Raw genomic sequence first — 19,926 nt, forward strand, 5'->3', positions numbered from 1 at the left:
CATGCTTGTGGGCGGAAGGCCAAAAAAGGGCATTGAGGGAGTTGGGTTGTGCCCAGAAGTAGCCTCTCTGCTTTTGGGTTTCTTACCCAAATTATGAGAAAACTGTTTTTATCTCAAAATATCGTTAGAAAAGAAAGTCCCAGCGCTCGGAGGCTTAGCTGACAGGAGGGGAAAGGTGCGTGGCTGCGAGTCTCAGAACTACTGAGGCCCCGACACCGGTGTTGGCCCCAGCGCCCCACGAGTGCACGATTCCTCCCCGGTAGGTAACGCGGAAGAATCGGACGGGTGGTGGCCTCAGGGCACAGCATGGGGCAGCCCAAACGCGCAGGAGCTCGGCGACCGAAAACCAGAAGGGCCGCGCATTGAAGGTCTGCAGTCTCAGCACCCAGGCTGAAGACTGTAAGACTGCTGCAAGTTCAAGGCCAGCCTGGGCTCCAGAGTGAGTGCCAGGCCGGGCTGGACCACAGAATGAGCCCGAGGCCAGCCTGGGTTGTGTGAGTTGAAGACCAACCTGAGGCTAGCTTGGCTTACAGAGGGCGTTCGAGGCCAGCCTGGCCACATAGTGAGTCCCAGGCCAATCTGGGTTGCAAAGAGAGTTGAAGACCAGACTGGGCTCCACAGCAAGTTCAAGGCCAGCCTATGCAACGTTCTAGGCTCTTTCTAAAAACGTCAATAAAAACAATATAGGAAAACCAAAACAGAAGAAGATTTGGGGAGAGGCGACTGCACTTAGAAGCATTTAGGAGAAGACTGGAAATGAGCAAGGGAGCAGTCACTGTCCTGAAAAGACAAGGAACAGAGGGCTCCACCCAAGAAGTGGGGTGCCTGCTTTGGATAATAGAGAGGGGCTTACATTTATAAAAGAGAAGGAACCGATGGGTAGGTAAGAGTTTCTACTAGAGAAGCTGGGGTATGAAAGACGGCCCCACTATGTATGGAAGGGTGGGAAGGAGTTTCCTATTTGTACCCCACAAAAGAAAGAGTGAAAGGCTTCTTCCGCTGTGGCGGGGCGCAGAGGTTTGAGTGCATTTGCTCCTTGACATGCATACTCAGGAACTGCCCTGTGTGCGCAGGCCCCAAGCATGGGAACCCCGAAACCGCGGATCTTGCCCTGGCTGGTGTCGCAGCTGGACCTTGGGCAATTGGAAGGCGTGGCCTGGCTGGACGAGAGCCGCACTCGGTTCCGGATCCCGTGGAAGCATGGCCTGCGGCAGGATGCCCAGATGGCTGACTTTGGCATCTTCCAGGTGCGACGTCGGAGAGGCGTTCCTGGGCGTGGCTAGTTAGGGGCGGGGTCTTGCTAATAAAGGTAGTTGGGACTGGAGGGATAGACAGGAATTGATTGGCCGTTTCCAAGAATAGAACCCGGAAAGCAAATTTGGGTCACTTAGAGAACGTTCTGTAGTAGAGGTTCTCAACCTGTAGTACAACACTTCCACAGGGGTCGCTCGTTGGATATTTACAATTCATAATAGTAGTAAAACTAGTTATGAAGTAGTAACAAAAATATTTTAAAGATGTTATTTATTATGTATACAGTGTTCTGCCTGCATGTACACCTGCAGACCAGAAGAGGGAACCAGATCTCATAGATGGTTGTGAGCCACCATGTGGTTGCTGGGACTTGAACTCAGGACCTCTGGCAGAGCAATCAGTGTTCTTAACCTCTGAGCCATCTCTCCAGCCCCAACAAAAATAATTTTTATGGTTGGAGTCAGCCCCAGGAACTGTATTAAAGGATCGCAGAAGCCGGGCAGTGGTGGCGCACGCCTTTAATCCCAGCACTTGGGAGGCAGAGGCAGGTGGATCTCTGTGAGTTCGAGATCAGCCTGGTCTACAAGAGCTAGTTCCAGGACAGGCTCCAAAACCACAGAGAAACCCTGTCTCGAAAAACCAAATAAATAAATAAATAAATAAATAAATAAATAAATAAATAAATAAATAAAGGATCGCAGAATTGGGAAAGCTGAGAACCAATGCTGCAGAGGATGAGAGATCTTTGCCGCGTGGGCTCGATTTTAGAACCCTTCAAGTTTGAGACTGCCTCTAGATGGGGTTATTGGTTGCCAAATTAGCATGGACTAGTGGTAGTAATAGAATGTGAGACTTGGTCCCGAAGGTGTCCTGGTGTGGGTACCAAGTAGGTCTTGTGTTAGCTTGAAGGTGGGCATTGTGGTTGGGTTTGTGATTCCAGCAAACTGGTAGCGGCAGCAGGACGGTGGCAAGTGGGAGCCCAGCCTCGATTAATGTGTGAGACCCTGTTTCAAAGCCAAAGGGGATTTCTTTTTGGTGTTGAAAGGAGTGGATAGGATGGACCTAGGGGCCCAGTGAATGCGAGACCTTGGGTCTGAAGCTACCGGATGGAACATGGTGGGAGGTGTCAGGAAGTCAGGGCAGAATCTAAATCCTCTCCCTTCCTCTCCTGCAATCACTGGTGTGTCAGGCCTGGGCTGAAGCCAGCGGTGCCTACATCCCAGGGAAGGATAAGCCCGACCTGTCGACCTGGAAGAGGAATTTCCGGTCAGCTCTGAACCGGAAAGAAGTGTTGCGATTAGCCGATGATCAGAGCAAGGACCCTTTTGACCCTCATAAAGTGTATGAGTTTGTGACCCCAGGTGTGTAACCAGGCTGGCTTGGGTGCAGACCTTGGGATCAGGAGGATCTCTGCTCTTCTTTCACCCCACCCTCTCTCTGAACAGCAGCAAGGGACTTTGCACATCTGGACACCTCTCCTGATCCCAATGGCAGAAGCAGTCTGTCTGATCCCCAGGTGAGAGACAATCATCTTGCCCTGTCCCTGTTAGGTCAACCCTTCCTCCCCAACCCAGCTTTTACCCCTGGACCTCCATTCCTTTACCACACTGCTGCCGTCTTGACTCAGCTGAGGCTGTTAACTAGACCAGCTCTTTCCTCCTCCAGGAAGACCTCCGGGAATTACTGGGTGACATGGTCTTGGAACCTCTCCCAGATGAGGGGTCCTCAGACCTGGCTATTGCTCCTGATCACTCTCAACTACTACTAAGCCCGAATCTGGACAACCTCCCAAACCTGGCACCCCAGGAAAATCCACTGAGGCAGCTGCTAGCTGAGGAACGTGAGTGCCAGCTGTGGGGTAGGAAGGGCTGCAGCAGGGGCAGCAGCCCCCACCCTGGTCCTCTTCATCTCTCCCTTTTCATGCTGCCACACAGAATGGGAGTTCGAAGTGACCGCTTTCTATCGGGGCCGGCAGGTCTTCCAGCAGACACTCTTTTGCCCAGGGGGCCTGCGGCTGGTGGGCACCACAGCTGATAACAGGACACTGCCCGGACAGCCAGTCACCCTGCCAGACCCTGAGGGGTTTCTGACGGACAGGCTTGTGAGAGAGTATGTGAGCCAAGTACTCAAGGGGCTGGGCAAGGGGCTGTTTCTGTGGCGGTCAGGGCAGTGTCTCCGGGCCCAGCGTCTGGGCCACTCCCATTCTTTCTGGGCTCTGGGTGACGAGCTGCTTCCAGACAGTGGGCGAGGGCCAGATGGAGAGGTTCCCAAAGACCAGGACGGAGGTGTGTTCGACCTTGGGCCCTTTGTGACAGGTGAGTACCCTATGGGGACTGACAGGCCGTGGTGGTGGACTGTATTCAGAGCCTGCTCCTCTGCTCTGTGGCAAAGGACAGGCCTGGACCACCGCGTTTGGGGGCTGGCTGCTCTAACTGTTGAACCTCGTGTAGTACAGGCATCATAAGATGCTCTGGCAACCATTTTATGGTGAATACGCAGAAATGACGCTGCAAACTACAGGTAAATAAGTCCCCTAGAGCTCTGCTGTCCAGCAGTTTTGGTGAACAAGACCAGCACTTGCCTCCAGTGTTTTCCACTAAACACATGGGACTGCTGAGAGCCCACAAAGAGCCAAGTGAGACAGAGTCTTGAAGCTGTTTTGAGAAAGGGCCTCTGTAGCCCAAGCCTCCCCAGGGGTAGGGCACCTGGTGTGAGCTGGTGCTCAGCTTGACATTGCATTTCTATGAGTTTTCTACGTGAGTTTTCTGAAGCAGGGACTCGTTGCTTAGGCTGGCCTTAAATACATCCCTCCGGAAGTCTTCAAAGGCTGGCATGACAGCGTCAGTTCAGAGAACCACAGCAAGGCCTGAGCTGTTGAGGAGCCGTCCCAACAGCCTCCTCCTACACTGAGCTACCAGGGCCCACCCTCCTCTCTGTGGAGCCCCTGGGTGGGGTGGGCTGTCATCTCACCTCCACAGTGCTGCTGAAGGAGGAAAGGAGATATGGATGAGCTGTGTCTGCAGGGAACTGCCCAGAAAGGCAGTGCCTATGGTGGCGGCAGAGAATTAGCAGGAAGACAGTATAAGTTGGGTGTGTGTAAAGCATAGAGGGTCATCCTTTCTTTTCTGACCTGACTCCTGGGTTCCCAGATCTGATTGCCTTCATGGAAGGAAGTGGACACTCCCCACGCTACACTCTGTGGTTCTGTGTAGGGGAGTCGTGGCCCCAGGACCAGCCATGGGTCAAGAGGCTTGTGATGGTCAAGGTGACAGCTGTCTTGTGCTTCTGGGGCTGGGAGGGTCCATGTGTGGAGGAACCTGCAGCAGCCAGGGATTAAAACTCCCAGAAGCCCCTCCAAGAAACAGCAACTCAGCACGCCTTTAATTCCAGCACTTGGGAGGCAGAGAGACAGGCAGATCATTGTGAGTTTGAGGTCAGCCTGGTCTCCAGAGCAAGTTCCAGGACAGGCTCCAAAGCTATGGAGAAACCCTGTCTCAAAAAAAACCAAAACAAAACAAAAAGAAACAGCATCTTCAACAGGGCTCCACAGCCACTGCCCCCGTCTTCAGCAGGGCCTGGCCGCCACAGCTCATGCTAGCACGAGACCCTGCAGCTGTCAGCTCCCAGGAGCCCCATTGGTTATGACTGTGGGAGGGGGAACTACAGTTCCTAGCAGCCCCAGCTTGAGGGAGGATCCACCCTGGGCTATGCTGGGAGCTTGTACCTGATTTGCGATTTGCCCTGATCCATTCCTGCACCATGTAGGTTGTTCCCACGTGTCTTAAGGAGCTGTTAGAGATGGCTCGGGAAGGGGGAGCCTCCTCACTGAGAACTGTGGACTTGCACATCTCCAACAGCCAGCCTATCTCCTTCACTTCTGACCAGTACAAGGCCTACCTCCAGGACTTGATGGAGGACATGGACTTCTAGGCCACCAGAGACACCTGAGCCCTGCCCAGCTGCCACCAATAAAGCATTTTATGCCACCATCATATCTGTCTGGTGTTCACTGTCCCCAAGCTGGTGATTACTCTACAGAGGTCTCAGTTTGCCCACATGCAGCTGGAGTTTAGGTGCTCGGTGAGTGAGGCCCAAGGGGCAAGGGCAGCATGGTTACCGGCTGTCTCCCTACGGTCCTGGAGAAAGTATCACAAAGGAGGCGGGAGACAGGCCAGGCCCGGGGCTGCACGCTCTCCCTTCATGAGCCAGGGGAATATGAGTAATAATGGAGGGCAGCTGGCAAGCCAGTGTGGGCAGCCTGACTTACCGGTAATGTCGCCCCGTTGCCTCAGTTTCCTCCTAGGATCATGGACTGAGTCACTGCAGCCTCACAGGGCTGCTGACACTAAAGGCCACTCAATGGGGTCAGCTCCAGTGTCCATCAGACAGCCCAGCTGCTGTTCAAGGCTGGGCCCTGCCTCCTGTCACCACGTTCCTGGGTTTGGTGTGGCCCCTTCATGATGTCCCATGACCCCCTCCCCCATAACCCTTTTCTCCTGAAAAGAACATTTTTTTTTCTTTTAAAAAGAGAATCTTAGCCGGGCGGTGGTGGCGCACGCCTTTAATCCCAGCACTCGGGAGGCAGAGGCAGGCGGATCTCTGTGAGTTCGAGGCCAGCCTGGTCTACAAGAGCTAGTTCCAGGACAGGAACCAAAAGCTACGGAGAAACCCTGTCTCAAAAAAAAAATTAAAAAAAAAAAAATAAATAAAAAGAGAATCTTTCTCTAAGCCCGGGCTATCCCTGAACAGCCTGAGATCAGCCTGCTTCAAGCGTGTACCACTACATAGACCCATCTCTATTTCATGAAATCTTTAATGAAAGTGGAGGGGGCATGACAGAAGGGCCGAGACCATGGGAGTAGGCTAAGGGGCCAGGATAACGGGCAGGGGCAGGGCTGGGTGGGGGGGGCTCTCCTCTTCCTCACAGTGACCCCATCATCCCACTGTGGGGGGTGTGGTGGGGAAGTGGAGCCATAAATATGTCCAGAATCTCAGAGGCGCAGGAACAGGGTATGAAGTCTCAGAGAGGGGGCAGGGGCAGGCCAGGGCCACCCTTGTCTGGGGGCCCTGGCTCCTTGGGTGGCCGAGGGGGTCCTGGGGGGTCCCCCGGCTTGCGACCATGCTTGCGGAAGTAGCGGTAGCGCTGAACGTAGGCCCTCACCAGGTTGCTCACCTTGACAGGATTGATCTCCCCGCTTTTGCTGTGGCAGATCTGCAGAGCCAGAACAACTGAATTCCTGCCAGCCCCAGGGCACCCTCACTTGATTCAATGACTTGGCCTACCCTATGCCCCTCTCCAGTACCAGGTTCCCATCCCCACAGTCCCTCTGCCCCACCTTGTGGACAGCCTTCCTCAGGATGTCCTTGTACTCCTCCTTGGTGATGTCTTTCTTCTGGTAGTATGGTTTGATGGCCAATTTCACCTCTTCCACTGCCCGTTCCTGTGTGTGCAGCTTCTTCAGATACTGGTGGGGGTGAGACAAGCACAGTAAAAGAGCAAGCAAGTAAGGAGGACCTGCAGTGCCCTCACCCTGGCCTGTCCTGTGCTCCCCTTTCTGCAGTTACCCTAGGCCAGACCCTGGGCCACCCTGGCCTAGCCAGGCCCAGCATTTGCTGGAAGATAGTCAGACACTACTGTTTCTTTATCAGTGCTGGAACTGAGAGCTTGGGGTTGCTGGTGCTCTACCACCCGGCCCAGCTTGTTTACTAGTAGTGTCTCTAAGTTGCCCATTCTTGCCCTCAGCTTTTAAATCTCTTGCCTCAGCCTCAAGCGGTGTGTATCCCACACACAGCTGGTCACAACTATCCCTAAGCAGACCTTACAGGCTAAGTAACAGAGATACCCAGCTTGGCTGCTCACACTCTGCTCTGGTCCAGGTTGCCTGAGCTCTGGCAGAAGCACAGGAGGGGCTGAGCGATCAAGCCCAGGTGGCTCAAGCTGCTAAGGTAGACAGCATCACAGGGGCCCAGTCTTCCACCGCCGGGGAACTAGATCCTGTGACTCATGGAAAATGGGACACCACCATCAAGGGAAGCTATGCTGGGAGGCTGAGCTTCCTGGGAAAGCCCAGTGCCCACGACCACAGGTAGAACTGCTTTCCCAAAACACGTGTGTGGAAGCCAGACACGGGTGGGCCTGGGCCCACAGCAAGATGAGTAAGCAATGGACCCTGGGGAGGGCAGGCACTATAATACACCTGCTTAGGGACCAGGGACACATGCGTCCCAGCTATAGGGAGACTCAGTTTCAGTTCTGTGGGCCATGAGATTCTCAAGTAACACGGAAGAGGGGCTGCATGCTACACCACACCTCACACTTGCCAAGAGAATACAAACAGCACAGAAAAGTCCTACAAGCCTAGCTGGCACGGCATGGTAATGTTCACAAACCAGGGGCTAGGTGAGCTGAAGCCATCTGTTTCCACCACAAGCCTGTTCAGCCAGTGGGAGGCACAGCAGTGGTTAGTGCCTTCAGACAGTGGTGTCAGGACCATGACCAGGCAAATCCATCCAGACAGGACTTAAAGAAAGCAGTCCACGGCCCAGTGGTAGCAGCCAAAAACCACTGTTCCTCTCTGTGCCTGCAGTTCCTCACTCCAGCCAGGGATGGCCTCATCACCATCTCCCTTGCCTCTGAGCCTTCACAAATGCTAGGGCTACAGGCCTGAGTCTGTACGACCAGCTCAGCCCGAAGTGCTTGACTTTTAAGAAACTGGTATCTCCCAGTTACATAAAGCAACCGAGAGGTACATTAAACGGCTATTTATAAACACATACATACATATATAAACTATAAATGTTTTTAATTCTTTCATACATTAGTTCTTTTTATCTGGAATTGAGGATGAAACCCTGTGCTCCTTGCAGGGAAGCACTCACTATGAGCTGCACTACTCTGGTTTTCTGCTGTAAACGCTCAGCACCCTGCCCCACTCAGCCAGCCCTCTGATGCTCCAAATTCATCTCACCTTGTCAGTGTCCCCACGTCCCTCTGAGCTGCTGCTGCCCTCTCTCTTGTCAGATGCAGGGGCTAGCCCAGTGGGGGTAGGAGGGGTAGAGCCACAGCCCCCTATGGGGAGGCTACCAGGAAGCAGGTAGCTGGAAGGGCCTGGGGGCAGGCCCAAAGAAGTGGGTACAGGAGCTGGGGTCACCCCCAGAGTGGAGGGTGGCTTCCGATGGCTGAGGATCTGTGAAAGAGAGTATGATGAGCCAAGGAAGGTAGAAGGGAAGAGGAGGCTTTGTACCCCCTCTGTTCCCTCAAATTTCCCAATGTTAGAGAGCAAAAGGCTCCTCTTCCGGCCAATACCTTGCCCTAAGGCCTGCTGGGAGTTGTAGTTCCTCTCCTACCCCGAGGCAATGGACAAAAGAAGGGGCTGTGGGGACTCTTCCCCATGGGAGCCCACCTGGTTGGTGGCCTGGATCAGCTCCTGGGCCTTTGCTCGGCTGGCCAGGTTGGCTTCTTCCATCTTGAACAGCAGTGCAGTCACTGCAATGGACAGAAGTGAGATGATTGATGTCAGGGTGGGCAGCAAACCTCGTCTAACCCTGATACTGCCAGGTCCCTCCCTGTCTTGATCCCAGGACTAGAAAACCTCAGTTAGGAACAGAGAAAAAACAAAAGGATCTCCTCTACTGAGAATCACTACAGACGCCCAATGTTCTGACACAAGGGGTATGTGTGCAGAGGCTAGGAGGGCCAGGATATGAAGAGGAGCTGGTTAGAGTAACGCCTGCTTCCTGACCCACCCAAGCCCCAGCTATCCCCCACCTAGTAGGAGGACAGCATGCTGATCAAGCATTCCATTCTGGGGTAACCACTACATACTTCTGTTCCATCTGCCCCCTGTACATCCAAGACTGGACTAGACCCTGCCCTGTTCCATCCGCCATCCGTTCCATCCCCCATCCCCATCCCTTCCATCCCCCATCCCTTCCACCCCCCCAACCCCATCCCTTCTATCCCCCATCCCTTCCATCCCCTATCCCTTCTATCCCCCATACCTTCCACCCCCCCAACCCCATCCCTTCTATCCCCCCATCCCCATCCCTTCCATGCCCCATCCTTCTATGCCATCACCCTTCCCTCCCCTCATTTCAGAAGACTCACAGGCCAGGACACCACTGGTCGTGCAGTCCACACCAGCAGGCAGGTTCCAGGGCATGGGTGGGGGTAGCGTGGGCAGCTGTGAGACCCTAGCAGCTGGTCCATCCTCCGCACCAGAGTCTCCAGCTGTAGACCCCGCACTGGGAGCAGTACTTGGGGCAGCTGCAGCGGTGCTGGTGGCTGTGGTAGTTGCAGGCTGCTGCTCCTCCTCCTCTTCCTCCTCCTCTTCTTCCTCCTCCTCTGCCCCTACTTGGACCCCAGTGTCCTCACTGGCTTCCTCTGGGAGGAAGGAGACTTCAGGGGTCTTGCAGCTGCTGTCCACAGTCTGTGAATCTGGGGTGAGTGCAGGTGGAGGTGGGGCTACCTTAGGTGGTGGGGTACTGGGGGCCTTGGTGGTCCGCTCCTCCCCAGACCATGACGTCTCCTCTGTCCCCTTGGCACTGGCTGCCTGGCTGCAGCTGTCGGCCTTGGACTTCTTCAGTGAACCAGGCCCGCCACTGGCCGTGCTACTGCCCCCACTGCGGACCTTCTTCCTGGTCTTTGATGGCTTGGTCTTTCCCTTGGTCCCCTTTGCTTTCTTGGCCCCAGCTTTGGCCTTGGCCTTGGTCTTTTTGGGCTTGGTGCTGCCTGGGGCCACCTTAGCCACCTCTGCAGGAGCTCGCTCATCCGGCTTGAGGAAGGGTGAGCGGCTTTCCCGGTCTCGGCTGAACTTGACCCCGATGGAGCCCAGGCCAGAGGACGAGGAATCCTTGGCAGGTGTGGTACTGCTGACACCCTCTCGGATGAGCACGGCCACCTTGGACTGCAGTTTCACCTTTCGGGAGGAGCAGGATGATGATGAGGAGGAGGAGCCGCTGCTTAGCGGGGCCTTGGGTAGCGGCCCCGAGCCAGGTGCTGAGTCCTTAGGTGGCCGCGTCTTCTTGGATGACCTGTCCCTATCTCGGCCCCGGTCCCCCCCATCAAGAGCCTTCCGTCGAGACCCTTTTTCCCTTGAGGATGAGGATGAGGATGCAGCCCCTGAACGCCTCCGGTCCTTGTCACTCTTGCCACCCCGCTCATCTGCACTCAGACCCTCAGAGTCATATAGGACCTCTCGCTTTGGGGACACAGCAGGTACTGGCGAAGGTGCACGGGGTTCAGCCTTCTCAGGGCGGCCCACTGTGATGGTCCGTTTGATGGCAAACAGGTCATGGTCCGTGAGGTCCTGGATAGAGGGTGGCACAGCCCCACGGCGCCGGCTGTCACGGTCAGAGCCTGAGGGAGGCACAGGTGCGGGCAGCTTCTCGACATCCCCCGCGCGCTTCTCGGCCCGCGAGCGCGATCGCTTTTTCTTCTTCTTGCCACCCTCCCGGCGCTTGCCGCGGTGCCGCTCACGCCTCGAGGACGAAGAGGATGATGCTGCTGGGGGTGGTGATGCTGAGCGCCTTCTGCGCCTGCGCTTCTCCCGGGAGCGTGAGCGGTGGCTCCCGCGTCTGCGGTCAGCGCTGCGGGAGCGAGATCGGCGGCGGGAACGGGACCGTGAACGTGAGCGACGGCGGGCAGCAGTGTGAGAACTGACCTTTCGCTCCCGTGAGCGATGCTTCTTGGCATCCCAAGCTGGTGAGTCAGGTGGGGCTGGGTCCCCACTGCGCTGCCGCTCTCGTCGCGCCTTCTTGCGTGCAGGCGGTGGGCCTGGCGAGGCAGAGCGCTGGCGGTAGCGCTCACGCCGCTGAGTTAGGATTTTGCGGCGCAGGTCCAGGCCGCCCCAGCGTGAGTCTGCAGCCGGAGGTGCGGGTGGCTCACCCAGGTCTACCTGCAGTGCGCCCTCACCATCAGAGTCAGCATGCAGAGACAGGAAATCATCGCCCTCAGGGGCACGTGGCGCAGAGGCTGGGGGCGCAGTGGGAGTAGCCACTGAAGAAGCAAGGGTGGCTACCGAGGCAGGAGGCTGCCGAGAACGCCCAGCTCGGAACAGTGACACTGCAACCCTGGGCTCCTCCTCGGGCTGCACAATCTCTCCTTCCTCGATCTCGGGGTCAGTCGGGGGCAGTGGTGGCAGCGGCAGCACTGGCCCACCAGCTGTCACTACTTCCACCGACACCTTGCCCTCAAGACAGGCTTCAGCCTCAGGTCCCACCACGAAGACCCTACGGCGCGGGGCTCCTTCAGCCCGTGTGGAGTCCACCTGAGGTGGCGTCCCTGGGGCTCCCAGCGTCTGCGGGGGCGGGGGCTCCGGGCGGGGGCTCTCGTCACCTGGGAAGTCCTGGCTCAAGCTGTTGTCATCATAGATGCCCGCCAGGGTCTCTGAGATGCGGCTGATGCTCTGTGACAGGCCCTCCTCTTCCTCTTCCTCCTCCTCTTCCTCTTCTGGTGAGGGGCTCCCTGCTGATGAGCTAGGGTTGGAGCCTGTGGGCTCGAAGGGGTCGTATTTTTGCTCCGGGGCTGGCGGTGGGGAGTAGGCCTCGTCGGTGGGGTGGAAGGGGTCATAGATGTCGAATCGGGGGGCAGGAAGAGCTGGAGGGGGTGGAGGAGGAGGAGGGGGAGAAGGGGAAGACGAGGATGGGGAAGGGGAAGGCGAGGATGAGGCAGAGGAGGGAGCAGGTGGAGGGGCAGGCCCTCCATCTCCTGTGCCCAAGGTGAGGAGGTGGCGGGCACAGGCAGGCCGAGAGGCGTGAGACTGTGGAGACACTGCAGAGACAGGGCAGACAGTCACAGTCAGGGACTCCCTGCAGGCAGGCCAGTGCCACCAATACCTCCACCCCCTAACCCCGACTTGACCCCATCCTGACCCTCCTCAGACCCTAATCTAGGCTTCCTATATGCCCTCCAAGACCTTGAGCAAAACAGGAAACAAGGGAGGCAGAACGGGCCTCTTTATCCATAGAATTAAGGAGTGGGGAGGCTGGTCAGTGAAGTCGGAGACTGGGGTATGCAGTGCATGTGTGAGGACATCCAACACAGCAGAAAATGGGCCCAGAAGGTGCACCCACCTAGTAATATCGCACACCACAAACTGGCCCTAAAGCCAAAAATCTGCCTTGACCAATGGCAGTGATGTCCCCACAGGACAGAAGAGCCAGCTGCCTCCTACATGAATTGAATCTGCTTTGTGAATAGGAGGCAGCTTAGATCATGAAATGGCAGAGCTGGAGGCCTGTCAAGACAAGAGAGTCCTTCCAAGTTTTTGGCCCCAATGGCTAGGAAACAAGAGCCACGCCCACAGGGACATGAGGGAATACTTGCCCTTCTCACAGGCCAGGCTCTGCATGCCTCCTTAGTTTGGCCCTAACACACACTGCACCATGGGTACACAGGAGCAAAGGCTGGGCCCAGACTCATGATGTACCTAAGCATGGAAACCAAGACTTCACCCAGCACAGCCCTCTGAGGACAGAGACCCAGGTCACAGCTCTCTCTAGTCGTCTGCTTTGGATCACAGAGACCTGGGTCACACTCTCTAGTCATGTGACTACAGGCCTCTAGCTCAACCTGTCTGCTTTGGATCCTTCTATGAAAAGAATCTGGTGGCCGGGCGTGGTGGCGCACGCCTTTAATCCCAGCACTCGGGAGGCAGAGGCAGGCGGATCTCTGTGAGTTCGAGACCAGCCTGGTCTACAAGAGCTAGTTCCAGGACAGGCTCCAAAGCCACAGAGAAACCCTGGCTCGAAAAACCAAAAAAAAAAAAAAAAAAAAAAATCTGGTGCACACCTTTAATCCCAGCACACTAGAGGCAGAGGTAGGTGGATCTCCGTGAGTTCAAGGTCAGCCTAGACTATGGCCTGAGTTCCATGACAGCCAGGGCTGTGACACAGTGAAACCCTATCTAGAAAAACCCAAAATCAAACCAAAACTAACCTAAAAAGAACTCTGAATGGTGTAAAACCACAGTGCTAAATCCCAAAGGCTGAAGCAGGAGTGTCTGAGCCCAGAGCCTGTGAACAGTCTTAGCAACATAAAAGACCCCAATTCCAAGAGTTTTTAAAAACCATAACCACAAATGGCGGTGTTCCAAGACTAATCCCAGCACATGGGAGGGGAAGGCAGGACAGCTACAAGTCCACGCCAGCCTGGGTCACAGTGCAAGACCCCACCTCAGAAAAACAAACCAACAAACGACAAAATCGCAACCTAATTTAGAGTTCCATATATACTGCAGTCAGGGTCAAATCCAGACACTCGTCTGTGCGAACAGGATGTTGGCAAGCTCATTCTCTGCAGCCTCTGGAGTCAGGGAGACACATGTCCCCTGTGCCTCAGGGAGGAAGAAAGGTGACAGGGGGACTGTGACCTGCCTCAGTGGGGTCACAAGTCATGCTCTTTAAGGGAGACACATGTCCCCTGTGCCTCAGTGGGGTCACAGTCGTGCTCTTTAAGGCACTGGGACTCATCGCTGCCAAAGACTCAACCTGAGCGAGGGTCTTTCTCTCTACTCCACTTATAAATGCACACACAGACACCACCAGCAGCACAAAAACAAAGGCCCTGGTGGAGCCTGAGTCAGAACAACCTTAGGTGTTCAACGAACGCCAGTGTCCCTGGAGCTGATGTGCGCTGAGGTCACTGGGCACCGACCAGGAGCACAAAAGGAAGCAGACACTACCCTGCACAACCACAGCACAGAATCACAATGTCAAAGCCAGAGCTTTCCCTTCAGACGCAAGCTGGTGAGGATCCCCTTCCTAGAAGATGAGTCCCCAACTCAAAGACACTATCAGTCAGCTCTGACATCTGGTATCCAGTATGCTCAATGCTCCTACATGACCCCCCCCCGTGCATTCTTTATACAAGTATATGCATTAACTTGTACCTAACGTCATAACCATCCCTGCTGCCTTCACTACAAATAGCTTAACTGAGGCTAGGCTTAGCTTTGTGGGAGAATGCTGCTGAACATGTGCGAGACCCCCACAGGACAGAGCACCATTAGCAAATAATTTCCACACAGCTCCTACAAGACCACCCACCCATCACACTGCAGCCCGTGTACCTGTTTTTCCTGTCCTCCAGGCCCTGAGGCGGGGCAGAAGGCTGGGCACAGGCAGAGGCATGGGGTCCCTGTTACCGATGCGGACCTCAGCCACCAGCTCAAGCACGTCTTCACTTCTGCAAAGCAGAAGAAATGGTGAGCCCCAGCAGTGTCCCAGCTCTCAGGTTAGAGCCACCCCCACCTCTAGCTGCCCAGGCGCTTTACAGGGTTTCTCTGTGGCTTTGGAGCCTGTCCTAGAACTTGCTCTGTAGACCAGGCTGGCCTGGAACTCACAGAGATCCGCCTGCCTCTGCCTCCCGAGTGCTGGGATTAAAGGCGTGCGCCACCACCGCCCTGATAGCTGCCCAGGTTCTTACTCGCCAGGTCGCAGGTCCAGGCGGCTGGGGACCCAGGTATCGGGGGGATCCAGGATGTTCACCAGCCCCACAAGAAAGCTGTCTGCAGCTGTGTCCAATACCTAAAAGGGACCAAGCTGGGTTCTGTTCTGTTAGCACTCACATGGAGAACCTTCCTAGTTCTAGCCTCGCAGAAACCCACCAACTTGCTCCAAGGACATTCAGGGATCCACCAAGGGCCACCCTTGATGGTCTCTGGAAGCAGCTCAGTCAGGGATCTGGTTCCCAGACTCTAATGACTCCCATTAGAGTTACTCCAGACCCAAGGGTACAGATGCCCAGTTCCTTTGTCTTGCAGGCCCCAGGATGAAGGGTCATGGACACCCTTACTCACAGTGGCTGTGTCAGCACCCCCTGACTCCTGTGAACGAGGCTCTGATCGTGGACTGCGGCAGCAGCGCCTCCATCGAAGGCCACGACACCGAGAGCCATCTGGATAAATATTGCAGTAACGTGGGACTTAACATGAGGCTTTGCAGAGCACAGCAGCCGGGTGAGCGGGACCAGACCATGTTGGCTGCACAAGGACCTACCCCCTCCCAGTTAGAGAAGGACCCTGAGCTCCCCCAACTCAATCTGGGTTGAGTTCACATCCACTGGGTTACTGAAAGAGATGTCTCAGCTTGGCCTCTGAGCCCTGCCCAGCCCTGGGTCTAGACGTCTCCTGCCTCCCAAAAGTGTCCTACTGCCCTGCTCACAGCCTCTCACCAGCCCCAAAGCCATCCCCTGTGCGGCAGGTCTGCTGGCCCCTGCCAGTTAGGCTTCCCTCCAGCCGCACGCAGTCCCCCGGACACCCCTGACCCTAGCACAAGTGTAGCCCTTGTGAAGCCTCAGGAAGGAGGCTAAGCTGGAAAGGACTAGAGTGCCTACCTTTCTCATTAGGCAGGTCCCCCTGCAGGGCACTCCCCACAGCCTGCTGAATGGCCCGCTGCAAAGGGGGGGAGTTAAAAATCAGGGATATCAGGTAAGAGACTGGAACCTCTGCTATTTGGAAGAACGTTCAAGAAACCCCACAGCCAGGCCACAGGCTAAGGCCACTTAGGGCTCCATTTCTTCCAGGTCCCAAACCCTCAGCCCCTATGCCAAGAAATGGGAACACAGGCCCCCATGCCCCGCTGCCCCCAGCTGTCTTACCAGGATAAAGGCAGAAGGAAAAAGGGCAGAATCTCTGTCAGGTGGACCATCTCCTCGATCCTCTCCCGACTCCTCTGTTTTACCTCGAGACTCATCTTCCTCCTCCATGGTCACCTGGGGTTGAGGGAGGACGGAGCAGAAGTAAAGCAAGCCCTCGGGGGCTTCTGTGCACCTCCTTTAGTGCCCCTCACTCCCACCAACTCCTGAGGACCTCGGACTTGGTCCCACGCTGACCTGCAGGGACTAGAGCCATTCTCATCCTTCTGGACTTCAGCTGCCTTCCCTGTCAATGGCAGGATCCTCTGCCACAAGCTCTAACATCTAGCCCTCCACTGCCCACAAAGGCTCCTAGTCAAAACTCAAATTCCCCGACCCAATGAGATGCAAACTCAACCCTGACTTTAGGTCTCAGAGACCCACCTTCCCCACAACGAGGACCGCGCTGACATGGAACAGTAGCACAGCTTCACACAGCACCCATCGTCCTCCATGGTGAGGAACCAGAGTCTCATTTATAGGCATGAAATACAACTATGATAGTATGGTTTACACAACCGCCACACTGCTTTTAAAACAAAAACGCCAAGTTTCGGAAAGGCATGCTGTCCTCCCAGCCCCGTCGGGACACTTGCCTATCACCCAGCTGCCTGTCCTGTGGAAGCATGGCCAAAGCCTCGGTGATGTCACGGGAATTCTGAGCTTTGAGTGCCCAGTCAGGTGGTTGAAAGAGCATCCTTCAGACTGGTGGATGTCTTGATTGAGGCTTCAGAAAATATGGACATCACAGCTGTAAGCCTCCCCACAGCTGTCAAACCTGTGACTCTGAACACACCTAATCTTGGAATTCCTAGAAGCTCTGGGCTCTCTAATCAAACTGTGTGCTTATCTGAAAATGGCAAAATAGTAGCATCTATTACACTCATTTGCACATACAACGGCTGGATACACATTAGAATAATTGTATCATTAGCCCTTAGACCAGGTTCCCCCTTTTTGTCTCAGCAGGCTTCCCTGGCTGTGCACCTGCAAGGAAAAGACCTAAGCCCTGGACCCAGTCCTATGAAACTATGCCCAGGCCTCCACATCCAGTCAGCCTCTCAGTTCCAGCTTCTTCCCTAAATCCCACATCCATACCTCTCCCATATCCAAGCTAATGCTCGGGCCTTCCTACACAGTGTACCAACAGTGCCCAGCTTTGGGGTTGCTCCCCAGCAGTGTCTGAGATACAGATGCTGTCCAGAGCAGTGACTGTCACATACAAGAAACTCTATCAAAAGCACCTGGCCGCAGACCACGGGAGATCAGTGGTCCCTCAATTACAAGGTTCTGGGAGTAATTTAGTGATTCACAGATAGCTCATTTAAGACCACGTTTTAAATGGAAACATCAGTTCGCGGGACTAGGGTAATATTAGTGAAATGCATATACTGGCACATACTGAGTCTCACCCAACGACGTATTTCCTCCTGCCTACCAAGGTCATGTTGCAGAGTACTGCACTAGATGAGTCCAGACAGCTCTACAGACCCTCAGCTCTCCAGGTACTGATTCTAACTCCTCAGCCCGAGGACAACATGGGTTCTCTTTCTTTTTATTTTCTTTTTTTTTTTGGTTAAAGCCATTTTCATTTTAATTACTTTCTGAAGGGCAAGTATATTTGAGCTGGGTAAAATGCCCAGCACTTTCTGTTGTATTATTCTCTACACGCTTATCTAGTCCCCCAAAGCACTTGAACTTGCTCCAAGACACAGTCTGGATTCTTGCAATCACATCAAAATCACCTGGATGATTCCAATTCCCTCTAACTGCCCCACCCCTTCCCCCCTTCCCCCATCTCCGAGTCACCCCACATCAAACACTTCCCAGACCTTGGAGACCCATTTGTGCCACTGGGCACATCACAATGCTTGCCTCCCTTTCCCTGAGTGGGAACATGTCTCTTTCTTCCAGGTGGTCCTTAACACTTCCTAGTCCTTGAAGAGAGTTCCCAGGCCGCATAAATTGTCCCAGATCCATGTAGAAAAGCAGAATGCAGAGGCCGGCACGGGTAGACACTCCCAGCCCTAACAGACATACCCCAGCGATCTAGGTGGTTCTGCAGACCCCTTCACTCCTGGGACACACACCAAGATCTCAAGATGGCCCCAAAAGCCTCTCAACAGACCCTAGCCTACGGTCGCACATAAAAACCATCTACAGCGCCTGCAGACACGTCCGTGTTCAGCAATGTGTTGGAGGGCTGACCTAGGCGCGGCCCAGGCCCTACAGACGCCCCCTGGTACCCACGGGCGCGTCCCGGGCCCAAAGAAGGCCCCACACTCAGCGGCTGCTCTGGTCTCCGCTGCCGGATCCGAGGCCGCCACCTTTTGCTCTCCAGGCCCGGTGGCGGACTGGCGACACTCGGAGACGACTAGCGACCCGACTCCGCCCCGCCCACCCCGCTAGGCCCGAGACCCGCGGCCCGGACCGCCGCCGCCATCTTACCCCGCCGCTCGGGCTGCGGCTCCGGCCCAGGCGCGGGGCGGGGCGAACTGGGGCGGGGCTCGCGAACTGAGGAGGGGTGGGGCCAAATTGCCGCGGAGGTTGCTGGGATTTCAAGTACTCAAATAGATTTCCTGAAAGCCGGCTGAATGGAGGGCGGACTCGGTTTCCCAGAAATCAAAGCGACGCGTGGAGGCGGGGTGCGCGCGCTGTACGCCGGGAGACGTAGTCCGCGAGTCAACTCCATCACGCGGGGACAGTGTAGAGGTGAAAGGTGAAGTGGGCGGGGTTGTAAGAGCGCGCGGTGAGGCCCCCCACAGTGCCCTGCGTGCGCGGGGAAAAGGGCGGCGGATCAGGAAGTGACGTGCAAAAGGCGCTCCGATGTTGAGATCCTTGGGAATTGAAGTGAACTGGACGCTACCCCCGCCCATATGCTGCATTTCCGAATATGAGACCCTTCTAACTTTTTCCCCCTCGAAGTCCTAAGGAGGTTTTTTGAGAAGGTATCTATGTAGCTCAGACTGACCTGGAACTTGCTGCAGACTGTGATCCGTCACCGTGCCTCGCTTAAACGATTCATTTTGGGGGTACTGGAGGTTAAATTTAGACCCGCTTACATGCTAGGCAAGCCCTCTATTGTTGAGCATTACCTATAGCCCTCTTTTTGTTTTTTATTTTGAGACAGGTTCATTATAGAATGTCAAGGATAGCCTTGACTTACAATCTCCACTAAATTTAGAAGCAAGGCGTCAGACCAGAACGCCCTTACTCAGGACAGTTAGGTCCGAAATCTGAGTCCTCTGACTTAGAACAGAAGAGGGAAAACTCATTTCCCTCCTCCCCGGGACTCGGAAATCTCAATCCTCTTCCCTAGGCCTTTCAGGGCATCAATATTATACCTTACACAAACGTAAGTGCTAAACTCCTCCGCAACCCTCCCCGCGCGCACTCATGTCCTCGAACCCAGAATTCTGAGTCCCCCAGACTCTCCATCCTCGAGCCTCAAGAGTTCAGGCTCTCAGCTTCCCCAGTACCTAATCTGGTAGTAAAAAGCCCCTCCTGAACGCCTGTTCTCCCTAGGACCCGGGAATGCACGTCTCCAACTCGATGCAATGGTAGGAACCAGGTGTCTGAGTCACCAATTGCCTCCTCCAAACCCCAGAAATCCTGACTGTAGGCCCTTCTGGCCTCGGACTTCCCGACTAGAATGAGCTGGCTCATGAATTAGGAATGTGGTGATCTCACAGCCCGTCCTGCCCCGTTACCCTGCTGTTCCCCTCCAGGGCCCCAGCTCCTCTCCCAGACTATCTTCCGTTTGGCTGGGACATGGGGAACCGGAAGCCTGAGTCCCTTGGCGGACGAAGACTCCAGCGTCTAGACCAACGATGGGGCACAGAGATTGGCGACGATCTCAGAAAAGAGGCGGAGCTTCTTTTTCGAGACCTGTGCTTCCTAAGAGCACCCTATATACGGCCCTGAGCTGGAGTCCACGAGCCCCACCTATCAGAAATACGCTCAGGGGTGGTCCTTAGATAAAAACGACGAGTATATCATTTGCATATCCCCGCCCCGAAAGAACTTTTCGCCCGAAG

The 19,926-nt window shown here is 55.2% G+C and overlaps 3 protein-coding genes across 9 annotated transcripts in view; 2 read left to right on the forward strand and 1 right to left on the reverse strand.

Moving 5' to 3' along the window:
- Fuz (fuzzy planar cell polarity protein) overlaps positions 1-19,926 on the forward strand; it is a 265,069-nt gene that overhangs the window by 108,377 nt on the left and 136,766 nt on the right. The window lies entirely within an intron of this gene.
- On the forward strand, positions 2-5,237 carry Irf3 (interferon regulatory factor 3). Of its 2 annotated transcripts, none has more exons than XM_057760944.1 (8): positions 2-259; positions 1,074-1,247; positions 2,444-2,615; positions 2,700-2,770; positions 2,920-3,094; positions 3,189-3,569; positions 4,404-4,519; positions 5,020-5,237. In XM_057760944.1, exons 2-8 carry the CDS (start codon positions 1,083-1,085, stop codon positions 5,182-5,184), a joined length of 1,245 nt encoding a protein of 414 aa, XP_057616927.1. In that variant the 5' UTR covers positions 2-259; positions 1,074-1,082; the 3' UTR covers positions 5,185-5,237. The 2 variants fall into 2 exon arrangements, with proteins under 2 accessions (XP_057616927.1, XP_057616928.1); XM_057760945.1 differs by having other exon boundaries at positions 2,703-2,770.
- On the reverse strand, positions 6,052-19,619 carry Scaf1 (SR-related CTD associated factor 1). 6 transcript variants are annotated; one of them, XM_057760926.1, is made up of 12 exons: positions 17,930-18,131; positions 16,486-16,616; positions 15,854-15,967; positions 15,590-15,647; positions 15,054-15,151; positions 14,681-14,781; positions 14,325-14,440; positions 9,362-12,025; positions 8,658-8,740; positions 8,223-8,441; positions 6,591-6,719; positions 6,052-6,466 (listed from the first exon to the last, which is right to left on the reverse strand). In XM_057760926.1, the coding sequence occupies exons 3-12, from the start codon at positions 15,959-15,961 to the stop codon at positions 6,275-6,277; spliced, it is 3,768 nt and encodes a 1,255-aa protein (XP_057616909.1). In that variant the 5' UTR covers positions 15,962-15,967; positions 16,486-16,616; positions 17,930-18,131; the 3' UTR covers positions 6,052-6,274. The 6 variants fall into 6 exon arrangements, with proteins under 6 accessions (XP_057616909.1, XP_057616908.1, XP_057616913.1 ...); XM_057760925.1 differs by having other exon boundaries at positions 16,486-16,739; XM_057760930.1 differs by lacking the exons at positions 16,486-16,616; positions 17,930-18,131 and adding an exon at positions 19,600-19,619.

The sequence above is a fragment of the Chionomys nivalis genome (assembly GCF_950005125.1).
Source record: "Chionomys nivalis chromosome 23 unlocalized genomic scaffold, mChiNiv1.1 SUPER_23_unloc_1, whole genome shotgun sequence".
Lineage (NCBI taxonomy): Eukaryota > Metazoa > Chordata > Mammalia > Rodentia > Cricetidae > Chionomys > Chionomys nivalis.

What these genes read in the sequence shown, in the direction of transcription:
- Irf3 (XM_057760944.1), top strand. Translation starts at nt 1,083, where the DNA reads ATGGGAACCCCGAAACCGCGGATCTTGCCCTGGCTGGTGTCGCAGCTG. An exon ending in GCAGTCTGTCTGATCCCCAG is followed by an intron (nt 2,771 to 2,919) that starts GTGAGAGACAAT and finishes TTCCTCCTCCAG; the next exon opens with GAAGACCTCCGGGAATTACT. An exon ending in GCAGCTGCTAGCTGAGGAAC is followed by an intron (nt 3,095 to 3,188) that starts GTGAGTGCCAGC and finishes GCTGCCACACAG; the next exon opens with AATGGGAGTTCGAAGTGACC.
- Scaf1 (XM_057760930.1), bottom strand. Translation starts at nt 15,961, where the DNA reads ATGGAGGAGGAAGATGAGTCTCGAGGTAAAACAGAGGAGTCGGGAGAG. An exon ending in TTCCTTCTGCCTTTATCCTG is followed by an intron (nt 15,648 to 15,853) that starts GTAAGACAGCTG and finishes CCCCCTTTGCAG; the next exon opens with CGGGCCATTCAGCAGGCTGT. An exon ending in GGGGTGCTGACACAGCCACT is followed by an intron (nt 14,782 to 15,053) that starts GTGAGTAAGGGT and finishes GGTCCCTTTTAG; the next exon opens with GTATTGGACACAGCTGCAGA.